Source organism: Notamacropus eugenii, chromosome 7 (genome assembly GCF_028372415.1).
Source record: "Notamacropus eugenii isolate mMacEug1 chromosome 7, mMacEug1.pri_v2, whole genome shotgun sequence".
NCBI lineage: Eukaryota > Metazoa > Chordata > Mammalia > Diprotodontia > Macropodidae > Notamacropus > Notamacropus eugenii.
The window spans coordinates 116089922-116112696 of NC_092878.1; the positions used below are offsets into that span (position 1 = coordinate 116089922).

The 22775-nt window shown below is 36.5% G+C and overlaps 1 protein-coding gene across 6 annotated transcripts in view; it reads left to right on the forward strand.

Moving 5' to 3' along the window:
- Positions 1-22775, forward strand: part of CAMK2D (calcium/calmodulin dependent protein kinase II delta) — a 334877-nt gene that overhangs the window by 130082 nt on the left and 182020 nt on the right. The window contains exon 1 of one of the 6 annotated variants that reach the window (XM_072624944.1): positions 9118-9359. The exons of the other annotated variants lie outside the window; for them this stretch is intronic. Coding sequence (XP_072481045.1) covers position 9359 — 1 coding nt within the window. The 5' untranslated portion in view covers positions 9118-9358. Of the gene's footprint in view, positions 1-9117; positions 9360-22775 lie in introns of those variants that run through there. 6 annotated transcript variants of the gene reach the window in all.

A 22775-nucleotide genomic window follows, 5' to 3' on the forward strand; every position in this document is an offset into this window, starting at 1 on the left:
ACTTTCAAGGAGTTTTTTTCGAGTAGAGAAAAATATTGCCCACGTTTTAGAAGTGGATAATTGTAACACTCCATCTTTCCTCCCCTTGTTGCTTAGAATAAAGCCCAGAAGTAGCAATATTTTGCAATTAAACAAGAACAAATAGTATTTTTTTCCTAAATTGCTTTTGACAATGTTTATCTGACAGAAAATTTTAATTAATCACTTTAAGTAGCAAAGTGCTCTTTTTTTTTTATTTTGATTAAATCTCTTCTTGCTTGATTATTTTTCTTATGAATGTAAAATTTCTCTATTGAGTTCAGTCATTGTTCATGTAATTGATCAGCTTGTTTAATACATGTTAGGAAACTATTAGCAAGATTTTTGAGAGAAAGCACATTATTTCTAATTGCCTACTATTTGTTGCAAGTTGGAGAAGTAGGGTACCAACAAAGCATCCTTGTTATTCTGGCCTCAAAAGATCATGTTGTGCATATATATATGTATGTATGTATATACATATTTATACATATATATGTTATATGCACATTTGTGCATATATTTATATATGTGTGTATATTATTCTAAGCAAATAACTTATTTATTGGGAAAGAGTAATTGGCAATAAATAGTAAATATGTAGACATTCAGAAATATTTTGGATTTGGTAATTAATGAATCTTAATTAATGAGGTCTGATGAAATCATCTTGTTGTGGACTCTTTTGGGCCAAGTGGTTTTCCATATTTCAAGAGAAAAGTCATTTCACTTAACATTGACAGTCTTTCTGTTTTACTAGAGCTAGTAAAGTAGGTATAAAAAGAAGATGTGTTTGACATACTTTCTGATAGTGATGTGGATTATTTGGAACAAATGGATTTCCAAATGCCCTTTGTTTTATTGGAATGATACGATATTTATTTGAATATTTCTTCCTTAACACCATGTTCCCCATTTACATGCACATGCATTTTGAGAAGAAAATTAAAAATAGCAACCTTTACTCTAGTCAAAGGCTACTCTAAAAAGGAGGCATTGGCAGGGAAAGCCAAAATTAGATTAAGGGAATAATTAATTGATTTCCATTGGGTGGAGTAAAGTGAGCAGAAAGCTGGAGCTAGTCAACTCTCTCTCTCTCTTCTTCCCCATCCAGCTTCCTCTCATTTTTATCAATCTCTCTTTAAATGGAGGTAGAGAACTCTACAGGATTACAGACTAGACCTAAGATTTCCATTAGCATAGTAAACTCTTTAGGTGAGGAAATTTCCTTTACCAACACAAGTCAGTTTTTTCTCTCTGCAATTCAGAGTCTTAGAGAGTTTTCTGCTCAGGGGCACTGTGAGTCACTAAGCATTTATTAAGCACCTACTACTTCCACCTTCTGTGCTAAGCCCTGGCCATACAAAGTGAGACAAAAGGCAGTCCCTGTTCTCAAGAAGCTCTCTGCCTAATGGAACTGAAGCCACTCAGTTTCAGTTACTTACTCCAGGTCAACCAACCACTTTGTAGAGGCAGTTAGGTAGTACAGCATACATAAAATGTTGGTCCTGGAGTCAGGAAGACCTGAGTTCAGATTTAGTAAGACACTTACTAGGTAGGTGAACTTAGGTAAGTCACTTAACCTCTGTCTACCTCTCTTTCCTCAGTTATAAAATAGGGATAATAACCCTTCCAAGGTTGTTTTGAGGGTCACCTGACATAATAGTATTTGTAAAGTGTTTGTCACTGTATCTGACACATAGTAGGTATTATATAAATGCTAGCTGATATTATTATTCAAAGGCTGCCTTTAAATCTAGTTTTCTTGGTTTTGAGGTCAGCTATCTATCCAATATATATATGGTTCCCAAAATGGGGTCTGAGACCCCTTGAGATTCCCTCAGAATTTTCATAAGTCAAAACTCCTTTCATAAATTTTCTAAGACATTTTAATTTCTAGTACGATAAATATCGATCAATATAACTCACATAAATTTTATTGAAGGGTGGTCCTTCATACTTTTTTAAGAGTGTAAAGGGGTCCTAAGACCAAAAAGTTTAAGAGTTGCTATAATACACTCTGCTGGCTCTCTGTCAGAAAGTTTCATGGCCAAAATAAATGGCATTTATGCTGTGAAGATATAGCTCTTGCAGTATTTTCTTGTTCCTTCTCTCCTTTGATTTAAAAAAAAAAATGTAGCCTGGGATTATAAGTTTGAAAGGAAAAGAAACCCTATGTCTGACCACCACCAATTTTCAACCACCAGCAGATGATCTCTCCTATTCTTGAGAATAGGAAAAACAGAAAACACCCTCAGCATTTTTTGCTGAGAAAGCAAAATCATTAGAATGGAATGGCTTTAATTTTCTCCCTGGTTTCTGTGTAAAATGCTGATTTGCAATTTGTAAATGAGAGTTAAAAAATTATGACATTTAGTGAAGGTTACCCTATGAGGTTAGTGAACCAGTACCTTGGTGAGCACATAATTTACTCTTCCTTTCTCCCCTTCTATTTTCCTGTTTTAGAAGGCAAATAACAAGCAGTCAACAGGCATTTATGAAACACTTGGTATGTGCCAGGTACTGTGCTAAGCAGAGAGGATTCATTTAAATAAACACTCTAGACCTAAGTATTATGTACTTTTCTTATCCTAATGTCCTTAAGAACCTTGGCATAATTTTGGCAGAATCTTTTAAGTGGTTAAATTTGACCTTGAAATAATCAAGCTGCTTTCCCCTGGTACTGGCCTTAGAAGGTGGGCATGCTTTATTACATGCATACATAATATCCAATATATCTAATTTATTTATTTTTAACCTTCTTTTCTTTATAATTTTTGATTCCAAATTCTCTCCTTCGCTTCTTTCCCCTCCCACTCCCTTTGAGAAACTAAGCAAGAGATGTGCTATTACTTATACATGTAAAATCATGTAAAACATATTGCCATATTAGCCATATCGCGAAAAAGAAAGAAAGTGAGAACATTATACTTCAAATCTGCACTCAGACTTCATCAGTTCTCTCTGCAGATGTGGATGGCTTTTTTTTTCATCATGAATCCTTTGGAATTGTTTTGGATCTTTGTATCGAATGGAATAGTGAAGCCTTTCACAGTTGAGTATCATCACAACATTGTTGCTAACTGTTCACAGTTGATTTCCTGTTCTTCTTGTTTTACTTTTCATCTGTTCCTATAGATCCTCTCATGTTTTCCCTGCTGAAATCACCCCCTCCTTGTCAATTCTTATAGCACAATAACAATTATGTGCCACAACTTGTTCAGCCATTCCACGGCTGATGGACATCCCCTTGATTTCCAATACTTTATCGCCACAAATCGAGTTGCTACATTTTTGTACCTATAGATCCTTTTCCTTTTTCTTTGAGATCCTTAGGGTACAGACTGAGTAGTGGCATTTGAGCATTTTTTTTTTAATCTCAGGAAAAAAGAAAGACAAAGAGACCAAAAGGAAAACAAAAAGTAACTAGTTGAAATTACAGTTTAGATGGGGTGGCATATTTTAAAAAGATTTGTCTATCTTACTAACTAAAATCAGAAACAGACTATTATAATGATCGTATCTAGGGTCAAACAAATTGAAGTCCATGCTTAGTTTTGTTTAATGGCCACACCCAAATATAACTTAAATAAATAAATGAATCCATTGAAAGAAGTTTTTTTTTTTTTTTTTTTTAACCAGAAACCTAACTACATTTTTGGTGATATCTTATAATGATAATAGCTAGCATTTACATAGCTCTTTAACATTATACAACAGCAGTCTGTTGATCAACATGTTGCAAGGTCCCACTTTTCTGTTCCTAAATCTAGTAAGAGAAGACTCTTCTGAAAACATAACTCTGCTAGACATTTCTTTCTGTACATGAATTAGCACACGGTTCCTAGCTCAATACAGCCCCTGCTTCCAAGGGGATTACAATCTTCCTAAGAAGACAAGACCTCCAAACAAATGCATTTTGTGAAACCAGTTCTCAAATTCTGGCAGTGTACAAAATCCTAAATTGAACCTAGTCAGATATTAGAATGCATGGTAGAAGATGTAAATTCCTGTTCTCAGTCACTTCTATTTAAATAGACTATCCTTTCTGATGACTGGCTAATCTCTTCTTAAACAATGATGATCAGATTATTATTGTGTTAGTATAACCCACAGAACATGCCACCCTTTTTGCTTATGAGGTAAGTGACGTATGGGAAAAGAAGTAAGATTTAAAGCAGTGTTGGTTAAATTTTGCTTGCTTTACATCCTTAGAGAATTGCACCACGTTATATAAAATCTTTTGGCTTATGATAATTTTTATATTGTACTTCAAGAACTTACAATGCCTCATTCTCAAAGTCCATGTTCAGTATTAAAAAAAATAGAAAAAGGAGAATTTAAGTATGCCATGAAAGACCTGCTATGTCAGTTGGCACCATTCTTTTTTATTTAATCCAGAAAATAAATAAAATAGGGATAGGATAAAAATTTTATTTCAAGGTAAAATTATAATTTGTGTGTGTCTGTCAGTTGACGCAAGTGGTCTTTCTAGTGTTCATATAATTCTTACATTAGAGACCTGAGCAAAAGCAGAAGAGAAAAAAAATCCATAATTTTCTTTGAGAGCACGGGGTTTATTCTACTGTAGAAAATAGGAATAAAACTTTTAAGTGCACAATTTTGGGGATTGGGAGAATTCTTTTTTCCATTTGTCCTATTTGGAAAAAAATGATTAATTTCACTTGCAAATCCCTCCAAAAAGTTTACATCATGTAAATATTTCCTCTCTTTAGATGTTAACAATTTCTCCTCTTCCTTCCCCTCCACTTTTTTTTTGTTGCAGATGTTTTGCATGTTCAGATAAGTTGGTGTTGAATATTTTAATAAAAAGCAGTACTTTCATGTGTACTTATATATGCCTCTCTCTGTCAAGTTCCAGCTATTTTTCACAAAACACATATCCCAAGACATTATTATATTTCATCCTGCAACAGAGAAGTCATGTGGTTTTTGACAAATTAACAGCAATAGCTCTTCTTTTCAATACAAAGTGATAGAATATAAAGGTTACATGCACACTCATGGTAAAAAGTAAAAAAGCTTCAAAAAGGAAGGTTATGCCTTTTAAATCATCTTACTATGTCATCTCAAAAACCAAGGGCTTTCAGGAAATATGTGGAGTTGGCATCGGGGAAAGATAATTTTTCTTTGTTATCGCTTTCTCTGTTCAATCAACTGGATGAATTTTACAAATCCCTACCTGATTTGGAGGATTTATAAAAATTATCCCTATGCTCAGAGAAAAGGCAGTGAAATAAAAGGAGTAGGTAGAAGGCAGGGTGATTCAGGATCTGTTTATTCAAATTGTAATAGTTAGCATTACTAAAGTACCTCAAAGGATATATGATTTCACTGAAATAGGTCTACTTTCCAGTGATGCACATCATAAGCTGTTCAACTTATCTGTGAGACATTACATGGTATAAATCCTCCATAGTTCTGTCTAGTTTACTAGGAGGGAGAAGGAAAATTTTCTTCCTTTTTTTTTCCTTTTTCTTTACTGAAATGTATAATACTAAACAAAACTAAAAGGTTTCCATTATTAAACAAAGAGTAGAAATAAGTTCTGATATATGTGTGTTGTATAGTATATGATATTGTATAAATAATTGTATAAATTTTCATAGAAATAAATAACATAAAATGTTTTATAAGAATTCTATTACATGCCTCCTCCTACTATATCCTTCTTCATTACCATCTCACATGATGAAGTGGCCTTACTCCTTACCAAGGCTAATGCTTGTGTTTGTTCAGGTGATTCTATTTCACCACATCTCCTCTAACAGATTGCCCCCTCCCTCATTTCCCGATCTTTCCCTTTTTTTTCAATCTTTCCCTGTTCACAGGCTCATTTCCTACTTCCTGACTTGATCCTTCCATTTCTACCATCATCTCTGCCCTTCGTGACTAAGCTCAAAAAGGCAGTCTACAAAACTGCCTCTACTTTCCTGTCACTTTCTTAACTCCTTCCAGTCTAGCTTCCAACCTTATCATTCCACTGAAATTTTTGTCTCCAGATTGATTAATGATCTCTTAGTTGCCAAAGCCAGTGGCCTTTTCTCAATTCTCATCTCCATAGCCTTTGACACTGCTAATTCCTTTTCTTCCTGGAAACATTCTTTCCTCAGGTGTTTGGGGATACCGTTCTCTCTCAGTTCTCCTCCAGCTTGTCTCCTTCTTGCTAAATCTCCTTTGCTGGATCCTTATCCACATCACTCTCTTTAATAACAGGTGTCCTTCAGGGTTCTGACCTGGGTCTTCTCATCTTTTTCTAAAGTACTTCACATGGTTATCTCATCCACTCCCATGTATGTAATTGCCAGCTCTATCCTGATGATTCTCCCTTCTGCCTATCCTGTGCCCAACTCTTTGCTGTCCTCCAATCTTCTGTCTCCATTTGCCTTTCTCATATCTCAAGCAGCCCAATCCAATCTAATAAACATTTATTATGTGCCTACCATGTTCCAGACACTGGGCTAAGTGCTGGGAATACAGTTAATAAAAAGACAATCCTAATGGGGGTAAACAACACATAAAAGGAGGCAAAAAAAGTGTGTGTGTTGGGAGAAGGATAGACAACACAGGATTCCCTGTGTGGAGGCATCCTGTTCCATGGAGTTAGTTACAATGAGGCTGTGCAGCAGATGCAGAGTGAACTGAACTGAACTGAGAGTCCAGTTTTTGGCCTCCCTAAAGGAAGGCATTGGAAACGCTTTGGTATTCCACCCTCGGACCTGCCAATCAAGGGGAAGAGAAAGTTAAGGGAGGTGGTGTGAATATATATAAAATAAATGTTTGCAGTTTAGGGCTGGGCTAGGAGTGAGGGAGACCTTAGAACTGTAGGAATCAAGAAAAATTTCAGGAAGGGAGGCAGGCAGGAAAGAAACAAGCATTAAATACCTACTATGTGCCAGGTACTGTGATAAGTACCTTTCCGTTATCAACTCTGATTCTCACAACTCTGGGAAATGGGTTCTATTATCCCATTTGACGTTTGAGGAAGCTGAAGTTAAGTGTTCTGTCCAGGATCGCACAGCTGGTAAAGGTCTTAGGCTCAGTTGGAACTCAGGTCTACCTGACTCCAGGCCCACAGTTTGAGCTGAATTTTAAAGGAAATACATATCTGAAGCCCCAATGACACCTGGACTATTGTGCATAGCTTGCTGTTGAGCCTGCCTGTCATGCCAGTCCATCCTCCAGTTAGCCATTAAAGTGATTTTCCTAAATGCAGATTCAAACATATTACCCTTTACTCATTAAACTCCAGTGGTTCCCTATTGCCTTGACCAAATACAAAATGGTCTCTTTGGCATTCAAGGTCTTTTATAAACTGATTCTTTCTTACCTTTCCAATCTTCTTATACCTTACTATTGGACATGACCCTGGCCTCCTGGCTATCCTACAAAAGACACACTCCTATCTCTCAGCTCTGGGCATTTTCTCTGACTCTCCCCATGCCTGGAATGCTCTTTCCCTTCTGCTCTGACTACTTATATATTAGAATTAAGAAATTATATATGTGTGTGTGTGTGTGTGTGTGTGTGTGTGTATCAGTATGCAGGAAGTTATTTCTAATATTTTAAGTTGAGAGCTTTTTGAGTCATATGTCTGTGTGAGTGTATATGTATGTATGTGTGTTTGTGTACATATACATACACACACACACACATATATATATGTATATATATATATATATATATATATATATAGCTAGTAGGTATTGATACATTTTCTTATTTTAAAACCCACCCCCCTTAAAATCTAAAATAGCATCTTTACTCAAATCCCATTATCTTCTCCTTATGGATTTCCTCCTCTAAAAACTCTTCCCACATTTTTTTCCTTACACACCTTATCCATATAGATAGATAGATAGATAGATAGATAGATAGATAGATAGATAGATACATAGATAGATAGATAGATAGATACATAGATAGATAGATAGATAGATAGGTAGGTAGATATAGATATATAGATATATTTCCTTTTCTTTTCTTTGTCAGAAAATTCATCGGCAATTTTCCCCCTCTTTCTTCATTTTGCTAACATTTGTAGATCTCTTGGTGTTGTGTGGATGCCAATGGGAAATGTTTGTTTCTCACTCTTCTTGCATGACCAGTCAACCTCCTTTAAGCGGATGTTATTATCTTTTAATTATTATTACATTATTATCTTATTATTATTATATTATCTTCTAATGTTTCCTGTGAAGTTCTTCAGTGATAATTCACAGCAGACTACTCACTCCCACCATGTGTCTCTCCACTGTCTTGCTTGTGACCTACAACTTTAATTCCTTTGAGACTATTGTTTTCTATGTTTTTCAGTCATATAGCGTTATTTTAAATATAGATATTTAAAAGGCAGACCGTAGTTTCAGGGAGAAGCTTTAAGTCTTTAAAACAAGTGGCAGTAAAGTCTATGGACCTCTTCTCAGAATAACATTTTTAAATGCATAAAATGCATAGGATTACAAAGAAAATAAATTATTTTTAAATATAGTTGTTAAAATACATGTTTTATAAAAAGCAGTTTCCCTGACCCCAGGTTAAGAATCCTTGCCTTAAAAAGAACTGTAATTTCTCAAAGGCAATACATGTTGTTCTCTCCCTTCTGTTCAATTCTGGGCCCAGTTAATCATCCTTCTAGAATGTTTGTTCAAGATTTAGGTACTGATAGACAGGCATTATGAGCTGTTTATTCAATTACACATAATGTTTAGTGTTAACCATTTCTAAATGTCACCAATTTTGTCCTTTATTTATAGAATAAATATACTTGTAGAGCTATAACAACTTGATTGCATATAGCCATATTTTGCTCACTCTGCCATTTTACTAATGGTTTTTTTGGTAGGCAAGCTACAATTGAGCATACATTATACAGGTGACACTTCACTGGATGTTTCTAAAATAAAAACTTCCCCTAAATCTCCTAGCAAAATAAAAATCCAGATGTTATTTACTTCTCTTATTGGAGAAGAGGTCACAATAATTCTCAGGAATTTTCACAAGAAACCTATCAGATGTGTAACATCTACTTTAGTAGTCCCTTATATCTTTAAGAGGAAACAGAATCTTTGGGAGTTATAGTTTAACTGTTATCTATGAGTAGGGTCTAAGAACTCTGAAAATGTAACTGTTATTCTTGAGAGATCATGAACTACTATGGATAGAGAAAGATTGAACACAAAGAAAAATGATTAAGAACTTTTGTTTCTGAGAGGCTAAATTTAACTCTGGTGGAGAAGATGTCACAAAGGATTCTTGAGAAGCATTGACTACCATCCTTAGAGGGTTGAATGGTGGGACTGTGTTTCCAGAACTAAAAAGTAAGAAGTTATAATTAATGGGTAGAAGTGATTCTGACTGTGGCCTTTCTCCCTGTATTGCAATTTTGAAATAATTAAATGCTATTGTATCAATGGTACACTTATTAAATTGTATCTCAAGTAAGGATGTTTATGAAAGCTTAAGGAGAAAAAGGTTTCTTGAGTTTGCTAATAAGTAGTAACAGGGGTTCAGAGATAATTGATTAATGATACAGTGGCATATTTTTATTAATTTATGAAGAAATAGCAAATCATAACTTTGATTGCCTTAGAATCTAGGATGAGAATTAATTAGGTAATGAGTCAAGTAGCAGGATGAGGAGTGGGCTTTGGTATGTCTATCAGTTAATGAAATGTACCGCACAACCCACCCTTATCAGCACATTTTGGAGTGCTGCCTCAGAACCCTGCAACAACAGAAGAAAAGAAATACTTGAAATTGTCTTACACATGGTCACCTCTGCTCGTCAGTGCTATTTTACTTTTTAACACTCACCATGCTTCTCTTCAGTTACATCCACTTCAGTTTTCTCCATGGATGCCTCCTTTCTCATCTCCTTAGCCTACTGATGTATTGTGTTAAATAAAAATCATTCTTATCTATTCATTAGACTTTAATCAGACATCTCTTGATGAGCCTGCCCTTTGTTACTATATCAATAAAGTAATTATTTATTCAGGATCATCTGTATGCTAGACATAGGATACAAACCAAAAAACAAAACAAAACAAAACATAATCCTTTCTATCAAGAAACGTATTCTTTCAGTAAAGACACATGTGCCAAAATATACAAAATAAATGTATGTGATTTGGGGATGGGGAAGGAGTAAGGAGTAAGGGAGACCTCTAGCTACAGGACTCAAAGTTTCGGGAGAGGGGGTAAGACACACACACACACACACACACAATCACTTATTAAGCATATCCCAGGCACTGTGTGTATACCAGATACCGTCTTATTTGATTCTCACAACACCCCTGGAAGGTAGGCACTCTTGTTATTCTTATTTTGCAGTTGAGGAAACAGAGGTTAAATGGCTTGTCCAGTATTACTCAGCTAGTAAATGTCTTAGACCCCAATTGAACTCTGCTTTACCTTATTCCATGCCCAGAGTTTGATCTGAATTTTAAAGAAATACATCTGAATTTCAAAGTGTTTAATTAAAAAAAAACTTATAATTTAGACTTTTAACAAATTATGAGAAACTTTCCCCAAGAAATCTGAATAAATTAGTAATGTAGCTGTGGAAGACGATTTGCCATTGTGGAATGAAATATGGACTTGGAGTGAGGAGAGCCCTGGGGGTCTCTGACACTTACTAGCTAGGAGATCCCAGTCAAATCGTATCTTCTCTGGGCAGCAGCACTCTTATTTATAAAATAGATGCAGATAAAAATAGAGCAGCCCTTATTTTACCTGGTTGTGACCCAGATAATGGGATGTTATACACAATGCACATTGTGAAAGTTAAAGTGCTATTTAAATTTCATCTTATTAAATGTGTTAACAGGGTTCAAATGAAGTTATATTTGTAGAGCACTTAGGCACCTGGCACATAGTAGTCACCATATAAATGCTTATCCTCCCCTCCCTGGTTGTCCTGTCTGACATTATCAACATAGAATCGTTTGATGTTATTATTAGGTGCTTAGCTCCTTGAGGAGAGTCACATTTATAAAATGCAGCCTAGGCTATATCTGAATTCCTATGTCATCACAGACTCATTCTTCAGGTGCTGATGGACAGAACATGTTCCCGACCCCCGACCCTCCATTCTGAGGCTTTTATATCTGAGTACAATGATAATACATAAAATCATTACATACATGAGGAGGACCCAGGCACAATGTCCACCCCACCCCAGTCTTACACCTTGCTTATCACACTAAAAAGCCACAAGAAGGAATGTTCCTTTCTATACCCAGAGAGCTTTTGCCATGTCTGTCTCTTCTTTGAAGTGTCAAAGGCTTAGCTGAATGTGCTCTGCTCTGTAGCAATAAACTAGAACTTCCCACCAACAATGGGTGGGGTTGCAGATTATCTTTCAATCTACCTAAAGCAATAACCACCTATTCTTTTCTTCAAGTGTGTCTTTTATCTTATCCCAACTTCCCAGCACCTGGATAGACACTAGAAAGAGCAGCTCTGTTACTTCCCTTTTAAACTGATTTTTATTCTGAACTTAAGCACCAGATAAGATTTTAGAAGATTTAAACAAATAAGTAATTACAAGATAAATCAAGGGAGAGAGCAGTACCAACTGGGACAACCAAGAAAGGCTTTGAGATGGCAACTTAAGATGAGCCATGTTGGTAGTTGAACCTTAAGCTTATGGGATTCAGGATCCACCTGGTCTTTGACCTTGTGAAATGATTTCTAGTTTGTAGATTGCACATTAGATTGCCGTTAGATTGCACATCCCTAAGATTAATCTATATAGCTTTGTACTCATGCACAAACTCAGCCTTCACCTGGCCCTGAGGGTCTTCCTGAACTCCTAGTCAGTGTGACCTGTCCCACAGTAAATCCAGATCAGGAGGGGACCTGAGAGAACATCTAGGACCCTCCCTCCTCCTTATTTTCTAGACGAGGAAAATTAAAGCACAGATAGGAACAGAGGCAGCATTATTTGAAACCAGTTCTTCTGATCCCAGAAGGAGTGTTCTTTCCATACTACCTCTCTGGTTCTGGTGAAGACTCCCTCCCTGTGCATAGCGAGCCTGTGAAAAACCCAGAAAATACCTCTGAGTGCACCTCAATATCAGGACGTGAATCAGCTATTGAAGCTGAATATGACAATATCAGTTGACAGTCCTACTCATCATTTTAAAGCTGGACTCTACTTAATGACTGTGCTACATGAGAAGGTATTGTATATGAAAGTATAAATAGGGACTTACTAAATGATGGCCTTAGGAGGAAAAAGCCCTCTTGCTATTTGGAGGAGGTAACCGGCTCTAATTTCAGTCGCAAACCTGCCCTGAGTCACTCTCAGGCTTTTGAAACGCATATCTTCCCTTAACTGCTCCCTTTATAGCTTTAGTGGTGGGAAACTAGACACACAGTCTCAGAGATGAGTCTACGGACTAAACAAATCACTTTTCATCAGAAGTTGGCAGTCTGGTCACCCCTGGACCTATGATTCCTCCAAATCCCACCATCCCCATTGAGATAGGCAGTGACAAGGAGAGACATGCAAAAGAACTCTGTCCTCAGCAGACTGAAAAAAAGACTAGACATGACTTCCCTATACTAGAACCCAGAATGCCAGCCCATAAGGAAAAGCACAGACTAGGAATAGTCTCTGTAATGGAAAAATGATGAAGGAGTGGTCTTGGACATCTCTTCAAAGACCTGTGAAGTAAGTAGTATCGAGAATCTGTCAGTTAGGCAACAAGCATTTATTAAGTGTGTACCGGATCCGGTGCTAAGCACTGGAGATACAAAGAAATGCAAAAACATGATCTCTGCCTTCAAGAAGCTCACATCCATTAGAGAACATTGCATATAATAACAACACTGTAAAAACGGACAATTTTGAAAGACTTAAGACTTTGATCACTACAGCACAATGACCAACCATGATTCTAGAGAACCAGTGAGGCCGAGTGGGGCTCTCTCCTTGACAGAGCGATGGTGGACTCATTGTGAGGAATAAAACATACATTTTTAGACATGACCAATGTGGAAACTTAACTATGTTTGTTTGTGACATTTTTTTGTTACACTAATCTCCCCAGAGTTTGGTCCTTGCTAGCTTACTTCCATCTACAATACCTAGCTACTCTGCCCTACCTTTGTTGACATTTCTAAAGTGACTCCTGACCTCACTAACTGATAATATTCCATAGGCTCACCCTCTACAAACCTCACTCCTTCCTATGAAGCTAATCTCATGGTCATACCTGTTCCTCAGTTGGTCTGCCTTCCCTATTGCCACCTAAATCCCGGAAAGGCAAAAGTTATACTTTTATCTTTGATTTCATTTTTCTTTTTTTTATAGGAGTGGGTAGATAAGAGGGAGAGAAAAATAAATGCCTGATAATTGAAAAAAAAATTAATGAAAGGAAGTCTGGCTATCTGATTCTTCAGGGGTAGTGTTCTGTGTTAAAATATATCCGAAGATAGACTTATTCAACATTTACTCCCTCACAGGCATGATTCTGTAGAAGAGGCTAGAGAGAGAATAGATGTTTAAAATGAGTGCAGAGATTTTATCACTAAACATCTTCAATTGGAGACAGGACAATCATTGGCTCAGAAAGTTGCCTTGATTCACACTGAAGGTGGGATTTATATTAGATGAATCTCATGGTCCCTTCAAACCCTAAACTTGTAAACCTATAATTTGAATTACAGTATTGTATCTGCAAATACTGGTGAAGATTCTGATACTAGCCAACAATGAAAGAGATGGGCAATGCAGTTAACCAGGTATAAGACACGTACACTCAAGGAAAATAAGCAAGCTGTTTCAAAACAAGAAGATGGGCTTCACAGAAATGATTAAGTATGCTGGCCAATATTAAAAATGGATGAAGACATTCCAGAAGGACCTGCTTCTAGGAACAGATTTTCTTTCTACTTCTCTTGCCAGTAAAACCAGAGGATCACAACACTTGCTGTTTAACACAATATCTCCTGCATTCAGAGATCTTGGGTTCTGACACATGTTTCCTTTTACCTGCTATAGGTCTTGTGCCTTGGTTACTGACTTCTAGTAGTTGAGGACACTGTCTGCCTTTCTTTCTGAGAGCCTAATATCCTCAGACTTTGGTCCTTGTTAGCTTACCTGAATTCTGCCTCCTGTTGCCCTACCTTTGTTGACATTTCTAAAGTGACTTTTGACCTCTCTTACTGATAATTTTTCATAGGCCTACCTTCTGCAAACCTTACTTCTTCCTATGTAGCTAATCTTATAGTCATGTCTCTTCCTCATTTACTCTGCCTTCCCTATGGCCAACTAAGTCATAGAACAACAAAATTAAGTATTCTACATTATTTAACTGATAAAATGTTAGTATTGATATTTCAGAGATATGCAAAAAATATCATTTAACCTATGTAGTTTTCCATAAAATTTTTAATGTTTTTTCTTAAGTTGGCTTATTTCATTTATATTTCTTTTAGTATTTTTAATTCTGGAGTAGTAATTCCAGAAGGATTCCTGCTGTGCTTTTAATGAGGAAGTTTATTTTTTTCCATCTCACTTTATAGGGTGTGATTTGTGAGCATTCCTTTGTTTTAGCGTCCTGATTTTTTAATTTTTTTTCAGTTCTGATATATCTCTACTCTGTATTACTCATAAAACCCTAAATTCCTCAAATAAAATAAAATCCACATTACATAGAATGTCTCATACTAAATATTAGTGGTTTTAAAAGTTTTCCATCTATTTGGCATTCAAAGCTCCTCATAACCAATTTCCCCTGACCTTCCCAATCCTCCACAACTTCTGAATTTTCCTATGACTTACACCTACCACATATTTTGTGCCCCATGACACTGGTCTCCTTGATATTGCTTGCATGAGACACATCTTAAGACAATGTCACTGGCTATTCCCAATGCCTGGAAAGCTCTCCTTCCTCATCTTGGACTCCTAGTTTCCCTGGCTTCTTTCAAATCCCAGATAATCTCCAACCTTCTATAGGAATTCATTCTAGTGCTTTCCTTCTGTTAATTACTTCGAGTTTTTCTTATAGATATCTTATTTGTACATAATCATTTGCGGGTTGTCTTCTCCTTTACACTATGAGCTCCTTGAGAGCAGAGACTTGTCTTTTGTCTTTCTTTGCATACCCAGTGCTTAGCACAGTGCCTAACATGTGGTAGATGATTAATAAATGTTTATTGATTACTGATTTGCTGTCTTCCTAGAGGTGGCATGATGGTGCACTGGATAGGGAGCTGCATTTGGAGTCAGAAAGACCTAAATTCACATCTGCCTCAGACTTACTGGATGTGTGACCCTGGGCAAGTTACCTAACCTTGGTCTGTTCATTTGTAAAATGGTAATAAGTTCAGTTGATATATGTGCTCAGATGCACATGTCTTCCTTTATAATCTTCCTTCATATTAAAGTACAGTATTGCACTCTCACCTCTTAAGAAAAAGATAGACAACATTGTGCTACAGTGTTAATAATGGCCCATATTTATAGAGATAATTCATTGAAAGCTCTCCATAGTTGGATCAGTTTGGTTTTTTTTTTTTTTACTTTAGCTAAATATGGTAGATGAACTGTTCAGTGAATTGCCACAAAATGTTATATTTCATTTTATCATTGTCTGTACATTGTGAACATTTTCTTTATGAAGATTAATTATAAGGTGCTTTCCCTCATCTTACTCATCCATGCTTCTTGGAATCCCTCATTTCATTGGAGACATAGTTCATCCAAAGCTGCTAGAGTCTTCACCTCTAAGGCCATTCCCCATCTAATTTTCATTTATCTTGTGCCATTATGATCAAGTCATTATAACCATCTGGGCCTCATTTTCTTCATTTATAATATTAGGGAGTTGAACTAGATGACTGCTAACTTTCCTCCTATCTTTAAATCTGTGACTCAGGATCTGGGAGCTAATGAGATCCAGATAAGAGAACAAGAAAAATGTATTTAACTACTGTGAAGGCTCCCCGATGACAAGGATTGGTTTTTCCCCCTTTCTTTGAATTTCCAGCACTTATCCTTATTCCTAGAACACAGTAAGTGCTTAATAAATGTTTGTTGGTTGATTGATGAGTCCCTAAACTTTGAGGGCAATTACCAAGTCAGGTGAATTAAATACCAACTTAACCTGCTAATTGTATATTATGATTAGCAGGGTACACAGTGCTTTCCTTACATGACCCTGGGAGTCAGTAATTGCCACTGTTTTAGCCATTATTTTGCAAGATGAGGAAGTTGAGGCTGAGAGAGTAACTTCCTCAAAGTCACAATGATAGTGGTGAAGTCTGTTCTCGAACTCATGTTATCTCAGTCTTGTCCCAGTGTCTTTTCTCTGTACCTTGCCTTCATTGAAATACATTTTTAAATACTTCAAAGTATGTGAAAAAAATTGCCTTTTTTTTACAGAAGCTACATGTTAAATATCTTCAGATATAATAATTATAATATAATGATAGTGATGTGCACATTCTAGGTATACAATGTCTTTGAAAAAATATGAAATTCAGTTTATTTGCTTGCTTTCATTTAGCCAACAAAATGACTTTATCTCCAGTTGAATTTGCTAGTAGCATTTCACTTCCAACTCTTCTCCAACTTTAAATGCTGTGCCAATGACGTAATGCAGATTTCTAAGTAAATTAAAAGAAATTTAAAGGAAAGTTGGGGTACGTAGTTTTTCCATACTCTGTTATCTGCTCCTCATTAGCACCTAGATCCTGAGTTCACAAATTAGAAGGTAGAAGGAAAGTTGGTAGAGGTTGTGTAGTCCAACTCCCTGATATGATAAATATAATAAAGAATGTAATATAATTAATATGATATTGTAATATAGTGAGGCCAGATACTCATAGTGACTTCATTATAATAGTTAATATTTTTATAAAGCTTTAAGGTTTTCAAATCACTTGCCAAGTATTATTTCATTTTATCCTGATAACAACCATGGGAGTTAGAGGCTGTTGTTATACCCATTTCACATTGTGTTGTGTTCATCCTTCATTGCTGAAGAAGACCATCCCATTTTACATATGAGGAAACCAAGGCAGACAGGTTATGTGACTTATCCAGAATCATCCATCTAGTCAATGTCTGAGGCTGACATTGAACTCGGGTCTTCTTGATGCCAGGTCCAGAATTCTGTTGACTACACCATCAAGTCTGTCCATAGCCATACAAATAGCAGAGTTGGGAACTTGAATCCAAGTCCTCTCCCTTCAAATCCACTGCTCTTTTCCACTGTAACATCCTGTGTCACAGTCAGTGCTAATTATCTTGGCTTATGAGAGTAAAAAATAGAGAATTCCATTATATAACTATTCTGTAATTTCCAGGCAATTTACCTGATTTCAATCTGCAGTAATTTACCCCATTCTTTCGAAGTTTCAGTCTTAATCACCATTTGGCAACTATGATAGATTTTAAAATTATCTGCTTCAGAATATGTTCTAGTTTATGTTCATTCCAGAATATGTTCATGCATTAAGCATGATTTTTAATCCTTCTCCTTCCCATTCACTTAACCATTGGAAATATATCACCATTAGTCTTACACCCATCACCTTCATTTTGCCAGCACAAAAGCCAATATTACCGTTAGCAGCAAAAATAAAATATGGACAATGAGAGTCTCATTCCCTGAGCTTCATGTATGTAGTTGAACCCCTGGTTGTGGCAGGAGATGGTCTTAGTGGTTAATCACTTGTGAGATCTTGGCTTTCGTGTAGACCTGTTGGAGCAGATTCTATACCAGTGAAAATCAGACCATAAACGTTAGCAGCAAGTTCTATATAATATTCTTACTACAATTACATTAATTTGTAAAACCCAATTCTTCTTTCCAAAGTACAAGAGGATCTATGCATGCCTAATTGGATCATTTATGATAATTTAAGATGATTAATAAATTAGTGCCATCAGGTCGCTATTAATCAAGGAAGGAGATCGGTGCCAGAGGCTAGGGGATGCATATGCATACAGATTTGGTTACGCAGTGCTGTACTGAGAACTCAAAACATGGGCCGTCCAACATTAAATATATGCTATTATAAATTTTTAAATGTATGCTATTGCAGAACAGAAAGCATAGAGAGAATTAGAGTGATTCTGGAGAATTTTCAATGAGTCTCTGGAATTTCTAGATGTCAGTCTTCCAGATGTCAATGCTCTTAACTAGATTGTCACTGTTTATCAAGCAGCACCAAAAAGTCCTCTAAAGAAATACCTTCTAAACCACAAAACCTCAAATTGAATGCTGTGTAATAATAACAACCAAGTGTGGTCACAAAGAAGAGAGGGAAAATGAATTCCTCTTTCTTGTTTGCAGAGTTGGGGGACTGTGGATGTGGAACATCATATTCTGTCAAGCTCAGTTGATTTCGTGGATAATTCTGCTGAACTACCTTTTTTTTCTCCCTTTCTCTTTTATTCTTTATATAAAAAAATACTGAGTGATTGGTTTGGGAGGAAAAGAAAGAAGGGATACATTTGGAAATGAAAAGGCTGTTAAAAACAAAAAATATTTTCAAAAATCAATCTTTAAAAAAGAAATACCCTTATTAATACATATGGAATGAACATAGGATTACTTCTCATGTAACTACAGAGAATTTAGAAATATTGTTTTAATACATTTTTACAGTGCTCAGAACTCCAAGGAGAAGAGGAGTAATACATGGTTTTGTTTACAGCAATGCAAGTGACAGGTCTTATAGTGGTCCAGAATTACCCATCATTAATTCTCAATGGAAGCATCAGTGCCATTTTACTAGAGTTCAAATCCCTGACTTTTAGGTATTTTAATTAATTAATTAATTTCCAAGTTGCTCTAAAAGGGAGTGTAACTATTCTTGATCCTCAGTGCCTTGTGCAGTAAGTCTATGTTTATTCTTAGTCTTTTTCCTTTTCATTTATTAATGTTTCTTTCATTGGACTATTTTAAAAATCACATATTTTGAAAGGTGAGCTCCTATGGGAGCCAAGTACTTGTGGTAAGTAGGAGAGTTACTTTTGAGTCCAAATACTGAAGCAAAGCAAAGAACAGGGAAGTAATGAGTCACTAGATAGCTATTGCCGATAGACTCCTAGGGGAAAATCTATTTTCTCGTTTTCTTTCTGTAAATTCATTTTTCCCCTTTCTTTCATAAAAGTATTGTGTTTGGAGGTACCTACTCTCCCTCATTATAGTATGAAGCTTCTTTTGGACTTTGCTTTTCTTTCTACACTAACAATTCCTTAACTGTATCTGTTCCTATACGTTATATTTATACAAATGACTTTGAATCCATGTATCTAGCCCAGTTTCTAAATTTGTATTGTTGACTAACTCCTGGAATATACTCTTGAATATCCTCTAGTCTTCTCAAATTTCACTTGTCCTGAATGAAATTAATTATATTCTCCTGCAACTTGCCCTTATTTCTTTTGAGACCCCTAGCAATATTGCAGTCTGTCTTATATGGTTCTTCTTTCTTCCTCAACTTCCATATCTAATCATTTACCAAATAGGTTCCATTCTACTTTCACAAGATCTGTCTCTGTTGCCTCCGTTCACATGGCCAGCACTAGTTCAGGCCTGAGTATCTATGCCACTCCCTTGATTAAAAATCCATAGACTATGGGATAACAAGCTCCAATCCTGGTGTTTAAAGTTACCCAAAATCTATTGCTCATCTTCCTTTCTACTTTTAGTCAACCCTAGTCCCTTCTTACAGCCTCTGCATTCCAGTATAATCCAATAATTCAAGTCAATAAATATGTGTTAAGCACCTACTATGTGCCAGGCACTATGCTAATCACTGGGAATACAATTGATTAAAAGAAGCTTATATTCAATTGGGAGGGGGAGAGATAACATGCAAAGTGAGGGAGGAGGGACAACATTGGTACCCTGCATGAGGGCATCTTGTTCCATGGAGTTGAAACCAGGCAGAGCATCAGAAGCAAAGCGGACTGAGCTGAGAATCCAGTAGCTGCATTCTATTAAGAAGAGTTCAGTAGTCTACCCTCCAGCTTTAAGATCAGAGGGCAGAGGAGGCTGAGGGAGGTGGTGTCAATCAAGGCTTGAGTTAGCACCATGATGATGAGATTAGAAATGATGAACCTAAGCAGAAAGAGCATAGACTGCATAGACTGTTATCAATTTCCAGCCTTGAACTGATTTCCCTCATGCCTAGCTGGTCTTTTGGAAGACATCCTTTTCTTCCTTGTAAGTTCTGCTCTGGTAACACCTCTCATGGGAAGCTTCCTCTCATATCTCCCCAGTTACCAGGGTGCTTTTCCTCTTCAAGTTACCATATATATACATATCATTCTACCTAGTACATTCTAAGTATTTGCTCAGTGCCTTGGAAATAGTAGGTGCTTAGTAAAAGTGTGATAAATGGAACTAAATCGTTTCTTCACAGAAATGGCAGTGCCCTCTCAGTGGTGCTAGATGGGCAAGGATCATGAGAGGGCACAATCTAAGAAATCATCAGATGTGTGCATCACTCTTAAAGACAGTGAAATGATGCATGGTATATACAAGTGTAGGTGCAAGCATTATGCTAATGAGGACTCCCATGCATAATGTGGCGTAAAAAATATCAAGGTCACACATGAATCAATAATGAATAATAAATAGAACAGCCTGCATGTTTCATTATCATAATTATTATTTTTAATGCAACAGCCTAGAGTGAGACTTCCAAGCTGTTGAGTGTTTCTTCTGCAGGGAATCTGTGGAAAGATTAAGACAAAAATTTAGTTTGGTTAGACCCTGCTCCTGACTATTAGAGGGAATGCCTACATCAAGGTGATGCTAGATCCATTGAGGTGTCCAAGGATGGGTGCTGGACAGGTATGTTTTTAATGTCATGTTTGCATCACTTTTTATAGAATATAAGGTCCTTAAAGACAGAAATTTCTGCCCCCTATTTTTGTCCTTGTTTCCTCAATCCCTTGTATGTCATAGGCACTTAATATTTGTTGAAGTTGTTGAGTTGAACAGACCACATTTTATATTGACAGATGTTTTTGTTTTATTGTATTGTGTGCTATGTTCCTAGCACCATCTATAAAACCCTAATTTACTTCAGTTATAGTTTTATAATCCTCCATTTTATAACTGCAGTTTATTGCTTTGTTTATGCCAGGGAAAATCATGTCTCTCTCAGGGCCCTGAGTTCAGGGACAGATGACAAAGAGAAGCTACATTTCCATTCTTTGCAGCTTTGGGAAACAAAAGAGCTGTTGAAACCTATAGGTTCAGCTATGTGTCCCATGAGATGCCTCAAGCCTCTCGTGAGATGCAGATGGGCATAATAGATGGAACCCCAACTTACAAGTCAGGATAAGGTGGCTGTGTGACCCCAAAAAAGTAGCCCCAGCATCTCTCTAAGACTCCAAGTTGCCAAAAAGGTACCTTTTAATACTGTTAAAGGAAGTTTTCATATCAGGAAATTTTCTCTACCAGTGAAATCACAAATTTTGTCCCTTTCTCTGTCTAGCCTAGGAAAATGTATGCTACTACACTGTTTGTGGTACCCTCAGGCACTGTTCCATCCTCACAAATCACACTGAGGAAAAGAACTTGGAAACACTAGGTCTCTGGAGACAAGAACTACTTTCAACCCAAAATGCACAGTGTCCAAACCAGAGGAGGCATTAGTTCCATATGTTCTAGCCTACTTTGGCCACATGTGGAGTACTGTATTTAGTTCTAAGCATCTAGACAAGGCATAGGCAATCTGGAATGTATCCAGAAGAGGTTAAAGATGAGAGGACTAGAAAACAGACAAAAAAGATAATTGAAATTTTTATCCTAAAGAAGAAAAGACATGAAGGGAAAATAATGATTGGTATGATAATAATAATGAGAAGGATAGTAATGATGATCATGATGATAATTATTAATAATAATAAATAGTAATAACAAAACTAGCATTTGCACAGTTTTAAGTATGTATTTTATCTCATTTGATCCTAATAATGACACTCAGAGGTAGGTGGATAGGTAGGTAGGTATTACCCTCATTATACAAATCAGGAAATTGATAGTGACTAGATCAAAAACATACATTCAGTCAATAATCAGATTATGAATAAACATTTATTAAATGCCGACTGTATTTAGGCACTGTGCTAAGCAGTGGAGATACAAAAAAAGGGAAAAAGAACTCAAAGTCAAATGGGGAAGGAAGCATGAAACAACTATGTATGATCAAGCTATCTACATAATAAACTGGAAATAAGCAGCAGAGATAACATACTACAATTAACGAGAGTTGGGAAAGCCTTCCTGTACAAGGTCGAATTTTATCTGGGACTTAAAGGAGGTGAGGAAAGCCAGGAAGTAGAGATGAGGATGGACAGCATTCCAGGCCTGGGGGAATAGCCAGTAAAAATGCCTGGAGCTAAGAGAAGGAGTGTGTTGTGGAAGAAATTAGCAAGGAGGCTGATGTCATTGGATCCCAAAGTATGCAAGGACATGTAAGATTTAAAAGGTAAGGAAGGTTCAGGTCATGAAAGGCTTTGAATACCAAACCGGAGGATTTTGTATTTGATCCTGGACATGTTAGGGAGCTACCAGAGTTTATTTTGGGAAGGACAGGGATATAATCAGTCTTATACTTTAGCAAGATAACTTTGCTGAATGAAAGTTAGACTAGAATGGGGAGAGATTTGTGGCAGAGAGATCAGTCACCAGGTTATTGTAATAGTCCAGACATGAAGAGAGCCTATACCAGACAGGTAGCAG